Source organism: Calonectris borealis, chromosome 2 (genome assembly GCF_964195595.1).
Source record: "Calonectris borealis chromosome 2, bCalBor7.hap1.2, whole genome shotgun sequence".
Taxonomy (NCBI): Eukaryota; Metazoa; Chordata; class Aves; order Procellariiformes; family Procellariidae; genus Calonectris; species Calonectris borealis.
This window is the reverse complement of record NC_134313.1, coordinates 69,541,541-69,556,906: the sequence shown is the minus strand read 5'-3', so window position 1 is coordinate 69,556,906 and position 15,366 is coordinate 69,541,541. Positions and strand designations below refer to the sequence as shown.

The 15,366-nt window shown below is 40.1% G+C and overlaps 1 protein-coding gene across 1 annotated transcript in view; it reads left to right on the top strand.

Moving 5' to 3' along the window:
• GABBR2 (gamma-aminobutyric acid type B receptor subunit 2) overlaps nt 1-15,366 on the top strand; it is a 487,639-nt gene that overhangs the window by 450,917 nt on the left and 21,356 nt on the right. Inside the window, exon 15 of the mRNA XM_075142314.1 lies at nt 10,744-10,968. Within this exon, the coding sequence (XP_074998415.1) occupies nt 10,744-10,968 (225 nt within the window). The remainder of the gene's footprint in view (nt 1-10,743; nt 10,969-15,366) is intronic.

Sequence of the window (15,366 nt, the reverse complement as noted above, 5' to 3'; positions counted from 1 at the left end):
CCTGAGGAAGTGTCCTTTGTTGTGTAGATCTGTATACAAAAATCAATACAGACTAAGCCAATCTATGCAGGTCAGATTATAAAAAATAATTTACTGTTTCACACCAAAAAAACCCACCTCAGGCTTGGGGCTCCAGTTTCTCCATCATCGACTAGCACAACATACAAATCACACTCATGTCATGCATCAGTCTACATAAAATATAAACCTTCAGCAAGAAGCAAACCGTTGTCTCTTTCAATGAGGCAAAAGGCCAAAAAATTGGGTTAACCTAAAAAAGTACTTTTCTTTTTTGGCTTGAAGATATAAAGTAATACTGTCCCTTCTGGTGACTTAAATGCACTGATGCAGTGAGTAAGTCACTCAGGGTAGGGCAGAGCACAGAAGGGCAGGAAAGGGCAGGGAAGGCAAGGCAAGGCAAAATAAGGGAAGGCATTACTTGCCAGGATGCACAAGTTCTTTCTATAGAGGGATGTGAGGAAATGCTTGCTAACTGCACCAAGACTTCTCAGCTACTGGATTCAGATTCCTCAGGACTGATGACCAGAGAATAATAATAAGACGACCATCCTAAATCTTGCCTTTGTCTTCTTAGTGACCCTAGCCAAGTCCCATCACATATATGGGACTCAGGTTTTTTTCCCATCAGGTTCAGCTTCTAAAAGGCTACATACAATTCAAGGTCTGTCTGTGTGTACATGGTGACCATCAGTTGCAGTATGTCTAGCTTTTGATTTCTGATGTTGTAGACATGGTTGAAAAGTACCTTTATTTCATTTATTCCAAAGGATGATAGAAATCACACCATCTTAAACTTGCCAGTTTATTAGTGAGCGCACTAACATCTTTCTGAGGGGTATGAATTATTTTTCTGATCTCAGCCAGAACAATACCAGATTAAGGATGGATCGGACTCCTCTAGGGCACTTTGCTTATTAACCACACATGCTAGGCTTGTCTACGGTTTGATTCCCCTCTTCCTGATAATGTGTTTAATTAACATTAGACTCAAGATGTACATATGTTGGAAGTTTCATTTTGTTGCTGACGTATTATTACAGTTGCATATTATTCAGCTACTGAGAAACAGGCTTTCAAGGCCAAGGTATATTTTCAGTTTAGCTGTTGCTCTGCGTATCAAATCCTACTTTTACCCTGTAAGTGTTAATTGAGGGGTTTTTAAGCTATAACTAATATTACTGACTACTTCTGATATACACAGTTTTTAACATATCATCCTTAGCTAACCTTGCTAAGAATGAAAAAATCAGCATGTCATGGTGGAGATAGGAAAAACTGATGTATATACATCATGGGACTTGGTAAAGGTCTCTAAGAATAAAAAATTTAATTCCTTCTACTGATTCATATCCCAGCATTCTCTTTTGGTCACTATAGTTGACATACGGCATGACACAACTCCATAATTGATTTATGAAGCCAAATAAAGTATTAATTCAACTAATGTATATCTTTGGGATAATGTTCAATCTTAATTTCAAGTCTGAAAGGATCCCTCTGCTTCCTGAGGCTCTCTAATCACTAAGTTGAATTTGTCTAGCTCTGACTTCCAAACCTTGAACCTTGGTGGGTCTTGCATATATTTCTCTAAAATTACCTGATACCTTTATTTCTATACAAACTACCCTAAGTCTAGCCAAATTTCTGTGACTTTTCTAAAAATCTTACTGCTTTATGAAAATGACATCTATTAATCGTTTACCATTCTCCACCTTTGCTTCCTCTGCATCATTTTCAGCCATGATATTATAGCCTCCTTCAAGTCAATGTACAAATCTGCGACAGCATTAGGTTAGGAATTTTTGGAAACCTATCATTTCTTTCAGTAGCTTCTCATTAATAGCTACACATTGAGATCTATCACCTAGACCTCAATCAGTTTAAATTTGTTGTATTGGTTTTATAACATACTGTTTTTAAATAACAATACCGTGCAGTATTAAGACAAACACTACTGAGAAATCCAAGTAAGCTGCATAAATGTGATTATCTTTATTGTCTTGCAATCTCATTGAAAAAAAAATAATAGCATGTTGAATTATATCGCTATCTTTTTTTTTTGTCATTTATTGCCTGAGTTCACCTATCAGCCATTTCATTAATTTGCTTGGGATAGAAATTACCGTAATAGCTCTGTAATCACTGAAGATGTTCCACTTTCTCTTTTCCTATGGCCGCTTTATATCTTAAGTGGAGCTTTGCCAGAATTCCAATAAATATCAACAATTAAGTCCAGCAGTCCAGACAACTTCTAAATCAGTTCCTAAAACTCCTGCATGCAAGTTACCGGATCCCTCTGATTACAACAGCTTGTCTTGACAGGGTTTTCAAGAGCTCTCTTACTGCTGGAATAAGCTGCATTTCACTGTTTTAGTGAGACGTGAATGCATTGTTCCATCTTTATATGAATATAGGACAGAAATATTCATTAAGCGTATCTTATCCTGCACCATTACTATTGAATTTGTGATCTTCCAAGGAATGAATCATTATTAGGATTCCTTTTTCTCCACATACATTTTTAGAAATCTTTATGAATTCTGTTAATGCTGCTAGCCATTCATTTTCTACTATATATTTAACTTCCCTTTCCACTATCTGTATTTTAGAAATTTAACTCATAATCATTATTACGAATTTCCTCTTTTTAACCCTTGTTACATTCTGTCTAGTCTTCATCCAATTTTATTGCTTGTTTGTATTAAATTCCACAATATCCAAAACAATTTTTAAGGTAAGGAAAACTTCTTTACGTTTATGAAGTTTAGGGCAGATCGTTTACAGCACACGCCCAAACATCTTTCAGTTGCTATTTGAAAATATTCCTGTTGGTTCTCCTGCTCCCTTCTCCAATAGCTTCCTTGGTTTTGATGGCTAATCTATAAACATTACTTTTCCAATGTTTTATGCACTTGGAAGTAGATTTGCAAAAAGGAGTTAAGTACCATGGTTTAGAGTCTGGGCGGCAGTCAGTGCCCAGCGCCACAGTCTTCAGTCAGCACTTGGTGCTCTTGCCTCGGTGGGCAGGAGGGGAGAGCAGCATGGCCAGGGTACATGGACCTTGCTATCCTGAAATGCCTCTTCTCTGATATCCAGCAGAGGTTGGGTTGTGCGACAGGCACCGGTAAGCAAATACCCAGCCAGAGTGCAGGCAACAGTTAGCTTGCAAAGAAGCAGAAACGAGGGCATTAACAGCGTTTGGGCACCTACAGATGATCCTGAGGGACAGCCTGACCATCCTTGCTGGATGCTGAATGTGGCTTCTCACTACCACTTCAGGTCCTTGAGGCCTCTCTGTACATCTAGCCCAGGAGCTGCTGATGAACAGTACAGCTGTGGTGTGAAACCTGCGCTCCTCATTTTTACCGTTTTGCTATATTTACTCAATAGAAACTAGATATCAAGAAAACTTTTTTGCTCTGAGGAAAGTGAAGCAGTGGAGCAGGTTGCCCAGGGAGGCTGATCAGCCCTCATCCTTGGAAGTTTTCAAGACCGGACTGGGTAAAGCTGTGAGCAGCCTGGTCTGACCTTGCAGCTGAGCCTGCTTTTTGAGCAGGAGGTTGCACTAGATGATTCCTTCAAGTCCCTGCCAACTATCTTACGATACTATATAAAAAATTTGTCTATTCTTAATTAATCTCTTTATAAAGTTAAGAATTTTTCTGTGTAGAAAAATTGAATAGTCTCTAGACTATGTTAAAATTCCTAATTATTTTCTGAAAATATCTTTGATTTTAACACAATACTTTTTAATACCTTTTTTTTACCTTAATACCTTTTCTTTTAACACATTTACTTGCATTCTTTCCTAATTCTCTTCATGATTGAAAAGAGTACTCAGAAGAAGGGACTTCTGCCTTCTCAATTACTTTGCATGATTCCAACTCATATTTATGGTGGGTTTAGCACCAACCCATCTGTCCCATCTTACAATCATTAGAGAGGAAGATGGTTAAGTTTTGTGGTGGGGGAAGGTAGTTTATAGTGGTACTAGGTATTTGTTATATCTTTAAAAAAACATTGACAGTGTTTTAGCATCCAAAACATAAATTACGATATGGTTTTGTAGGATAAATTTTTCCCTGCTATGACCATAAGGAAATTTCAAATATATTCTTGAGATATTACAGATATTGCAGTATTCCTTTACACGTCTCTTGGCATCAATTTTTTTATAGCCAAAATAGATTTAAATTGTAGCACACACTTGTTTTTATCAGAGATGTTTGATCGTTTTACAGTGCTGTGATTGTCTGTGGTAATCTTATGCCAGAGACAATATAAAACTATTCCAAATGGATATTCACTAATAACCAATTTCTTATTTGTTTCAACTTAGTTACTATAATGTGACTAAGCAGAAGTTATATGCAAGAAAGTCAAATGCAGTCTGAATACAAACAAGGGAAAAGATTTTATTAACCTGTTGATTTGGGAGACTGGAGTATAAAGTGGAAAATTTTATCTGGATGCATGTTACTGTCCGTAGCTTTGTGCAGCTGCTTTTCCACCTTGCTCTGGGCAGGACCATACTAAGTGCCCTGCAGCATAAAGGGCTTTGCCAAGACCTTTACGAAGAAAGCCTTTCTGCTGAATAGCTGAATATCGTATCTTGCAATTAAAAAAATATTTAGCAATTATCCTAATGCTTAATAGAAATATTAAGCTTCCCTTTAATACTGTCTATCCAGAGCAGCTGTGAAAACGAACTGAATACACAGCTGACTCATACCTGATCAGGGGAGTGAGTGACGGTTTAACGTCAGATTGTACTGACTGTGAAGGTAGGAGACCTACAAGGGTATCTTATCTTTTGTCTTTCAGTTTGCTACCTTGCTTGGTGTGCTGGCGATTAAAAAAACCCCACTTTTGTATATATCTTCCTGAAAACTGCTCAGTATGTTTTACTACCCAATTGACCAGTGAAAACCTGAAAATTAAAATGCTTTTTTTTCTTTTAGTTTTGATAATTCTCATTGAAAAAAATCTGCAGCCATTTCACTGAAATAAAAATGTGCCTATGTCTGTGATGATCTGGATTTAATGAGTGAACATGAGTAGAGAAACCCACAACTCCAGCTTCACAGTTACTTCAGCCTGAGGTGTTTACAGGCCGGAGTCCAGAACTGCCTTTGTTTTAAGGGGCAGCAGGAGGGGAAAGCTCCCAGTAATCTAGCTAGAAGAACAACACAACCCAAAACCCCAAAACCAAACCAAAACAAAAATCCCCAGATGTAAGATCTTTGAAGTAAAGGTTTGCTTTTGTTCTTTCATGCAGCACAGCAGGGCTATGATCCACAAGTGAGCTCAGCAAGTGCTACTACAATACGGTAATTAGCTGCAAAGCTGCAGCCTGGTCCAATACATAACCTTTGCAAAGCCATACCCTCTAGCTTTTGGCAAGCATGACTTCTGACAAGACTGGAGACTTTTCCTCTGGTATTTCTCTGCTCTTGTCTGATAGCCTCAGTATAATTCTCTTTCTTTATCTTTCTTTCCTAATACTGCTCGTAACCCATGTTCAAAGTATAAGCAGACATGATTTTGAAATGAAACATATAGACAAAATGGTTTAAGGGCAGTACAGGGCAAGCGGGAATATAGGAGGATAAATAATTTCCTGCCCGTCATCTGCCAGTCTATGCAGTGCAATAGCAAATTGGACACTTGATTGTATTAATGTATGTTGTGGATCAGTAAGCAATCGTTACTGTGTTTAGCAGTAATTCTGTTGAACAAGTTTTAAAATGAACTAGCTAGTAGAGTTTTGAAAAACAGTGTTAAATGTTTTCCAATACTTCATCTACAAACACTTTTATTATATTCCCAGCTATCACCATTTAGTCAGTACAAGATTTTTAAAAATTAAAGTTTGCCTGTTAAACTCTGTAAACACAAATATTGTATTCTCCGTAGTCCTGTTATCCCTCTAAGACTTTAATACGGATTTCTCTCAGTGACCAGAATTCTGTCTTTAGTCAGTGGTATAATTCCATTGTCTTCAGATACTGTTTTCCCCAAATTTCTACAATGGTTGTCTCACAGCCTTTTTAGGTGCACTGACTACGCAGCCTAAACCCACCATATCAACTACTACAAAGGTAATACTCTAAATCAATGTAATGCAATGGAAGCTGCCTACCCTCAAACAGAAGATGAAACAAACCAATCTTGCCTGTATAGCCCATACCTTCAGAGAAAACCCAAAACATTTTATGACACGTTCTACGTCAACAAGATGTGTATTTAGTAGACCAAAATGGGAAAAGGCTTTAAGTTAATGACAACGATGTAAGAAGCCTTCCTAGTTGCATTCTCAATGTGTCTTTGGTTGAGAACCCCAAAGGGACTTTAATTAGACCATTAGACTTGACAATAGACTATTGTGCTCCTTAACTTTTAGGTAACTGCTTTCTATAGGAGAATGTATAGCCCTGAGTTATTCAAACTCCTTCTGTGATGCACAGGATCCATCAGGAGCCTCAAGGTGGGAATTGTAAGGCAAGGAGCTGCCTAAGCGAGCTGGTATAAAACAGTGGGGACAGATGTGTCCTACCCCTCTCCGAATCTAGCACATCAGCACTGCTAAAAGCTGCCTGCCTCCATCCCAGTGTGTTCATGCATGCCTTCTCTAAAGACTGTTTAATCAGAATTCTCAGCAGAGATCAGAACTAGCAACCCACACAAGTGCCCAAGTAATTAAGACAGTCAGTCTCTCATTAGATAAAATCTGACAGCTCTGAAAGAGATTTGAGAGCTCCTTCTGAAGCTCCTTCTCTAGTCTGGGGCTGGGGAACATATCTCAGGCAAAATCTGGAATTGTGCCATGTTGTCCAAACACAAAGCTATGCAATGGTCATCACCAGCATCATTGTCTTGAACGAAGATGGCTGACGCTGTATTTTGTGTGGGGCCCAAGGCGGTAGACGTGCTCTGAGAAGCCTTTACCAGCTTGAGCCCTCCAGGAGCAATAGGAGGAGAAACAGCTGTGTTGCAAATCCCAGCAGGCCTTAAATAGCAAATGGTCCTTAAATTGCACAGCCGTCTCAAGACTTATGTCCCCAAGCATAATAAGAAGCGTGATTTACATAGCTGGGGAAGATTAATGTTTAAAGTTTAGGTACCAGGAGTAGAGAGCAGCTGAATTGGAGTACTGAGAGTCCATGTTTTTAATTGGAGCTCATATGTTTCATATTCAAAACCTGTCAAGGAACCACAGAAATCTGGACCTTTCACTAACAATGTCTGCATCCCATTCCTCAACCAAGACATTTTAGGGATTTTCAGGATTTTTGCGGTCATAAAAGTGAATCTTTTGTTTGTGCAGATTGGCTGAGCCTCAGGAAGGGGGAACATGAGAAGGGCAGATGGAGGGAAAGCAAAGTGTTGTGTTCCTCAGGAAGGCTCTATCTGAGAGGAGAAATCTTACTAACCCCATGGAGCCCTGCAGGCACCTATAGCAGGCAAACAAGGAGCACCTCTGTGATCACCCTGTCCTGGCAGCAGGCTGCAAAAAACTCCCAGCTTTTATCCATGTTTGAGTCTCAAAGATGAGCTGTGACTTTTAGAAAAAGAGAGCTCTTCCTGAGGCAAGCATTTTGCCCAAAATGCCGATAAAAATTAAAAACAATGCTCTCAAATTTATAGTGCATCATTCTGAGGGAACCCACTTGCTGCAAGAGCCTCTCCCTTTCTTTAGTTATCATATAAATAAATATCTTTCTTTCATCTGGAAGATACTTAACCGTTTTCCGTGCTGTTCTCAATTATAAATGAGAATGGGCCAAACCATAACCCCCACAACACTGTTCAAATGATCTTTTTCCATTATAATTGATATTTTAGATCACTTTATAACTGCCTCAGCTATAAATTCATGCCCATTATTTGTAATAAGTGCTGGCCTCATTTAACTATGTTGGCTGTATTCCCAGAATAATGCTTTTGGAAGGGAATCTGTTCATACTGGGAGAAGTAGGGGAGAGTGAGGGATGACCTACAACCCTAAAAATCTCATTAATAATTAATTGTAGCAAGAGAAGATAGAAATCTTCTCCACAGTTAATCAGGGTCTCATCCCTTTAAAAACATGATACACACACACACACACACAAGGTTTCCTTCTATCCCTCAAAACAGCTCAGCCCAGACCAGCCTGTTTGTCAGTTCAGGGGCTGGCAAAGTGTGAATTTGCAGCACAGCTGAGCTGCACGGCAGCAAGAGTGCAGGGAATGCAGAACAAGCAACCGCTGAGACAGTGGAGTGTCTGGGAGGAATATGTTTGTATCCTGAATAAAGGTGTCACTGGTATACATCCCCAGTGCAGCCAGGTCAATATGGTGGGCGATTTGCTTCTGCAGAGCCTGTAAAGGAGTCTGTACGTTCCCTGCTCCATCTGTGCACGGTGCCAGACCCAACAGCAGAGGAGTGCTGCCTGCATCCTTCCTCGCTGGAAGCATCATCTTGGTTACCTGAGGGGCTCTAGAAAATGTATTAGGGGATGAGCTGCTTCTCTGGCACAAAGCTACCCAGCTCGATAAATGGCTTAGCCACCTCAACTGCCCTACCGGAATGGCTCTGTGACCCTCACTCTCCTCCAGGTAGCTGTCTACATTTACCTTGACCCATCAAGAGCAGCCCCCTCCCATGCTCCTCCTGCAGCAGCCACTACTTTTCTTCCTGCACTGCTTAGGCTGCTGGGAAGGGCAAGGGAAGAGGCAAGGGACTGGGATGAGGTGTGGGCTCTAGTCCTACAAGAGAAGATGGGTAAAACAGAAGAGGTAGGCCTGTGACAAGGAGGCAAGGGAGTGCCCTGGAGAGGACCCATGTCCTGCAGGAGCGTGTGGAGGGGGCAGGGTGGGAATGGTGCTGAGGAAGACTTGGGTAAGGATCGCAAGGGCAGCTGATTCGGCTGTTGTTGGGAAGGACCACCCCTGCCTACATATCTTGACTCAGATTGCAGCAGTGATGGCAGCATTGGAAAGTGAGTGAGCAAGAGGCTTGCCTGGAATAGGCAGCACTTCCAGCCTGCCACACGCCATGGGCTGAAAGTAGGTGCCTAATCTGCCAAAGCCTTCCAGCCGGGTCTGCTCATGAACATGTGGCAGGGTAACATATGTGCTGTAGGCAAGAGAATGAAATAAGCTAGCAGACAGGGAAGGTAGGGCTGGCAGTTTGGCAGTAGGTCCTGGATTGAAGTGCCTGGGTGAGTAGGTAGGTGGCTGCAGCCTGCTAGTTTTTGTGGGAGTGCAAAGCTGCTGAGTCACAAATGGTTGGGTTTGTTGCAATTGTTAGCTGAGGTAAAAACTGAGCTAATAATCAAGGAAATTTGCAGTTGTTAATGTCCAGTTGTCACTACAGTTGAAAGCACGTAAGGGTAAAACTGAGTTTGTACAGCAAACATAAATCTGTCAGTTCCCAACTCTTTTTCTTGACTGGCAACCAAATAGTGTTCTACTCCAGGTTATTTGCCTTTGAAATGTTTAATGTTTTTTCCCACAGAAAAAAAGCACTAGGCAACTGCAATTAATCCACAAATGACATCATCATAGACCTCTAATTTCATGGATTACCACATGGGTTGCAGTTGTATAAAAGAGAAGATTATCTCAATGACATGGCAGTGGACAATGTGATGGTCTGGGAGGAAGGGTGCCAAAGTCAGTGGGAGTGCACCTTTTTTCTTCCTCCTTCTTGTCTGTCCCTGCAGTGTGATCAGAAAAAGCTGGAAAACACAGAAACCATGTCTTGGGTCTTAGTGATGGTTCCTCTCTCTGTCCTTCCCTTCCCCCCAATACCATCTGCTGTCTGCCATTCTTCCCAGGGCACCATACACTCTTACCGGGCTTTGCCTTAGGCTGTAGTCTGGGTTACCTATTTACAATGTCTTGAGTTCGTTTATGGTTTTACTGCATTGCCAGAATATCTCTGAGGAATGCAAGAGAAAGAAAATATTAATTTGCAGCAGTTCATGTTGTAGAAAAATCTAATTAAATTTCAAGGGATGAAGATGGCTTCCTTACACTAAAGACTTTCCCCTGCTGAATTGCAAAAGCATATTGCAAATAACAAAGGGGTTAAAACAAAAATACACCAAAGGAAAAAGCAAACAAAAAATTGCCACAAGAATGTTTTATGCCAGAAATCATTAGACAACTGCAATTGAAAGGCCATTACCAACTCCCACTATAATAAAAGACATTATAATTGCAGTCTGAACAACTAGGGTGACACTTTCTACATTGTGTGTTTGTCTCCCATAGGACACATCTTGGCACTGCTGTTTATTGATGTAACTGATAATCATATAACAAATAACTGGATTGATAACAGTGTATTGAGAACAGCTGCTAAAAATAGCTAGAAGAACAACGCCCGTTATATCTTTACTGGAATCCTTGGAAATAAACAGGAAGGACTGTCTTTAAAAATTACTAAAAGTATAAAATAAAGATAGCCATTGCATTTAGAGAAATTTGTTCCCATCATGACTAATTCCAAGGTTCACATTTTTCTTGTGAGAGCAGGGATCTGTCCTAGTGAGCAAAACAAATCACATAGGTAATTAGATATTGGGTAAAACGTAGGTGTGTATCTCTGTATTGTAATATCACCTATATTTGTCAAGTTAGAAAACATATCAGTTTTAAATTAATGCTTTTTCTGGATGTCAGCCAATTCCTCTTATAATTATCATCTTTTTTCCTTCTTTTACCATTTCAGTTATTCGGGTGTTTCCTAGCCTGGGAGACACGAAATGTCAGCATTCCTGCTTTGAATGATAGCAAGTACATCGGAATGAGTGTCTACAACGTGGGGATAATGTGCATTATTGGTGCTGCTGTATCATTCCTTACTCGGGACCAACCCAATGTGCAGTTCTGCATCGTTGCTTTAGTCATAATATTCTGCAGCACCATTACTCTCTGCCTTGTGTTTGTACCTAAGGTAGGTGAAATTGTTTAGCATGGGTCTGGATTTTTTTCCTTCTGTTTTGTAATTGTGATTTAATAGGTAAAAGTTCATTGCCTTGTCAAGTACAGGGGATGTATGTGAATTCTAAACCAAGCCCATCTATACTCTCTTGTCTCTGAATCCTGAGAGGAAGAACAAAGCTTCATGAGATTTCAGAGAAAGTGGAATATGCAAAGTTACAGCAGTGTGAATACATGCGTTCCTAATGCCTGTATCTTTACTGAATCTGTGACTGGGGAAACAAAGGTTGTTTTCTGTAATTTCAATGGAATAGTCTCCGTTTCCAACTTTTAGGAACTTTTTGGAAAGGGTGATAAGTGGGGATTCAGGAGGGACAGGTCCTGTTGTCTACTCTGCCACGTTTCTTATGTACCATAAGCAAGATAATCAGGATCTCCGCTTCTGTAACTACAAAACAGTAAGACCTTTTTAGTTCACTGGCATGCTGTGAGGTCAACTATGTCGAAATCTCTTAAGGTATTCAAGTATGGTGGTACAATAGGCTCTATCAGTACTTCAGAGGAAAACTGTACGTGCGCTGCAAATGCTGACACTGAAGATATTAACGGGTATATTAATGGACTAAGTGAGGCACAGACTGGGAGGTATATGCTTTCATTTCTTTTTGCTCTTTTGGGCTCTGAGGATATGTTTGTTGTGCATTGTTGGAAGAACTGAGAAGACACTTACCCAAAGAGGGCTGGAACTCGATCATTTCACTTGCGAAGTTAAGTTTTAGACATGAGTGTGACAGATCTTGAATGAAGGGAAAACTGGTTTCTACGTAAGCTTACTTTAGCAAAGCCTCAAGTTCTGGAGAATGTATTTGATATTTTGAAGTAAAATGTATAATTGTATTCATTTTAAGTGACTTGCATAAACCTAGCTTATCACCCCAAATCAGATGTGTGTGCAGTTGGATGTCTGAAACATTTGCGAGGCAAGAGTCAAGATGCAGGTCCTTTCACCTCTGGAATCTGTTTTTAGGTTTTTCAAATGAGTAATGATAAAAAAATTGTGACTTTTTACTGGTCCATGTTCAATCAATGCATTGAGCAAATTATAGTGAATAGGTTCTGGTGCTAAGTGGCATCCCTGGTGATGGTTCTAACAGGGGGACCAAGAACTATATGTGTAAAAGAAACAAGCTAATAAATTTATCTCAAAGTGTTCCCTTTGAAAGAAATTAGAGGCACAGACTAGTAACAGAAGCTGACTTCTGATCTACAAAAAAGCAAAGAAATTCGTTCTCCAGGACTGACTAACCAGGATGTTTTTACAAGTTCTGCGATTCACTTCTCAAATATTAAAAAGCTGTACAGACATATTTTTATTCTGGATCTTAGGGAAGAATCACAACTTCATTCTAAATTAAGGGAACATTCACAAACCCAACAATGGAGAGTACTTCGAAATACTGCAAGATTTAAGTGTGTAAGCTGTATGAAAATGCATATTAAAACTCTGATGCCAAAAATACCTCCACAGAATGTCAGAACTCTCTTCAAAAAGAAAATACTATTAATGCTGTGACATGCCTTTCTGCCCCTTTGCTTTCACGCTCCTTTGCCCATCCTTCTTTTCTGCTGCCACAGGCTCTGAAATGACTTTTCTGTTTCCTTGTTTAACCCCTTCACCTGCTCTTCTTTTAAACCCCAATTACCCTGCCCTCATTTTACCTCTCAGTTCTTTCTACTCAAAATACAAACATGACCCGTAGCCTTCTAGCATGAAGTACTTTGTCCTATTCCATGTATTGTCAGGTTTCCAAATGGTTAGCTATTTTGCATTAAAAATGGTCATTGGATAAGGTACAAAAAAAAGGTTGAAGCAGGAGCTGGAATGCAGCAATTCCAATGCCCATGTGAGTGCTTTCACAGCTGGAGAGTTCTTCTTGCACTCGTATATTTTGCCCTACATTTCTTCTCGCCATGCTGTACCACAGTTGCAGCAGGACGGCTGGCAAGCACTTTCTCCCTGCAACCTGCTCCAGCACAGGTTTCACAATAGCCTGTCTGGACCCTATAGAGGATTAGATCTGACACCACACAGTTTGTACGTCTAGGTAAGATGTCAGTGTGAGGCAGGCATCAAATCTCTCCCCTTAACAAGTATGTAGCCAGTTAGTACAATTTTGGCAATATAGGAAGATTGCTGGTGAAATACTAAAGCCTGTGGCTCACCAAGCACAAGAGATGATACTGAGGACTTGGAAGATTGCACTTTTTCATTTATTAAACAGTGGCCAGACAGATGCAAGCAGTAACGTGGTTTTGGGCGAGGTGAGTACTTCTACTTCTCTGCTACACAGAGTAAAACACATTCCTTTTAACTAATCTTCAGCAGTTTCCCGGGCCAACAGTGCTGGAATTCAATTTTGCCCCATAGCCCTTTTTCTGAATCTGAATAGGCAACTATTCAATGATGTAGGCAAACAATGATGTAGGGAAAGAAACATGACATTTTCCCCCTACTTCTTGTCAGCTCTACTAATCATCTTATTTACTTATAACATGGCAATTATTATACTTCTCCAGTTAAATGTCCACCTCATCCACTGGCATTTCGTTCAGCACCAAGTGTCTCAGAAAAACATGAGGAAAATCCCACAATAGAGTAAGATAGATCAGGGAAAAAATGTTCATCACTCTCTCCATTTAAAGGTATCCTCAAATACAAATGCTGATATGCATTATACTGCATCCTACTTACAGTAACTGTAGACATTCTTGTTATCCGATCAAAAAATGTTCAAACATTTTTAAAACTATTATAGATTTCTGGGTTCAAGGATATCTTGTAGAAGTGATCTGCAGAATTCAAACATACATTATTTATATTTTTCCTGTTAGAAGTTAACTGCTATGTCTAATTATCTTTTTAAGGGCCAACAGGTCTATAGTATTTTTCAGCATACTCTTCTTTAAAAGAAAAATCCTAATATGTATTCTCTCTTCATGAATTAATTTTCCCATGTTTATCCATGTTTCTTAAACTCCATGTCCTTCCATTTTTTCTACTCCACCCCTTTTGAGACAGAACACTGTGCTCACTTCTTGTCACCCGTTGAGTGCATACCATGGTTGGCTGCAATGGCATTAACACATTAATTCTGATCCAGTTTCCTGTAGAGCAGCAAGGCAAAATCAGTTCTAGGGGGCCAGGATTAAAACAGTAATTTTCTGTGTTGGTAGGATTTTTTGCTTATTTGGCATTGGCTCTTTATAGATATTCAGCATTGACTCTTTGTCAAAATTGAAACTGCACAGATGTGAGGCAGCAAGACACAAGTTCCACTGACTTTATGGCCAGGAAAAAAGAAAAAAGCTCATCTAATCTCATCCCTTGTACAGTGTGAGCCAACAACATTGCCCATGGACTTTTCCATCTAATCCACACCGTGTGAATGTATTCATTAGAGCATATGTCCTTGTGGCAAAACATCCAGTCTTTAGCTATAAACTCCTAAATGAAGATGAGTCAATTGATGGATGGCTATACTTCTATGTTATATTCAGTTTGAACTTAGACCACATCAAATTGCAGAGCTTTTATCTTGTAACACTTTTGCCTGCTAATTTAAGAAGCCTTGTAATTACCCTTCTTCACCTTTAACTTGATTTTAATGCAGTTTTTGGTCTGGGAGTTAGACACACCAGTCATTACAACCAGGCTAATTAGAATCAAAGAAAGAAATGTGGGGGAGGAGAGGCAGGGGACTCTAGGAAGACTCAACTACAGTAGGTTACTCAGGGCCTTGAGCAGTTGGGTCTTGATTATCTCCAGGGATGAATACTCCCCAACCTCTCTGAGCATCTATACCAGCGTTTGGCCATGCTCACAGTAGAAAATGTTTTTTTCTGATGTTTAAATAAAATTTCCTGGTTTTCAGTTTGTGCCCCCCTTCTTTTCATTGGGCACCACTAAGAGTCTGGCTCCATCCTCTTTACTCTCTCCCATCACGTATTTATACACAGGAATAATGTCCCCCCGATCTCTTCTATCCGAAGGCTAAAAAATCATCAGCCTCTGCTTGTATCATAAAGGCTCCAATCCTTTTCAGCATCTTGGTGGCCCTTCACTGGGCTTTCTTTAGTACTCTGTTGTACTATGGAGCTCAAACCTGGACACAACATTCCAGGTGTGCTCTCACCAGGGCTGAGTGGAAAGGAAGGATTGCCTCCATTGGCCCAGGGTACTGTCAGCTCATGTTCCACTTGGTGTCCACCACAATCCCCAGTGCCTTTATGGAAAAACTGCTTTCCAGCCAAACACCCCTCAGCCTGTTTTGGTGGGTGCTTGGGGTTTTTTTCTCCCCAAGGGCAGGACTTGGTATTTCCCTTTGCTCAGCTTCAGGAGATTCCTGTTGGT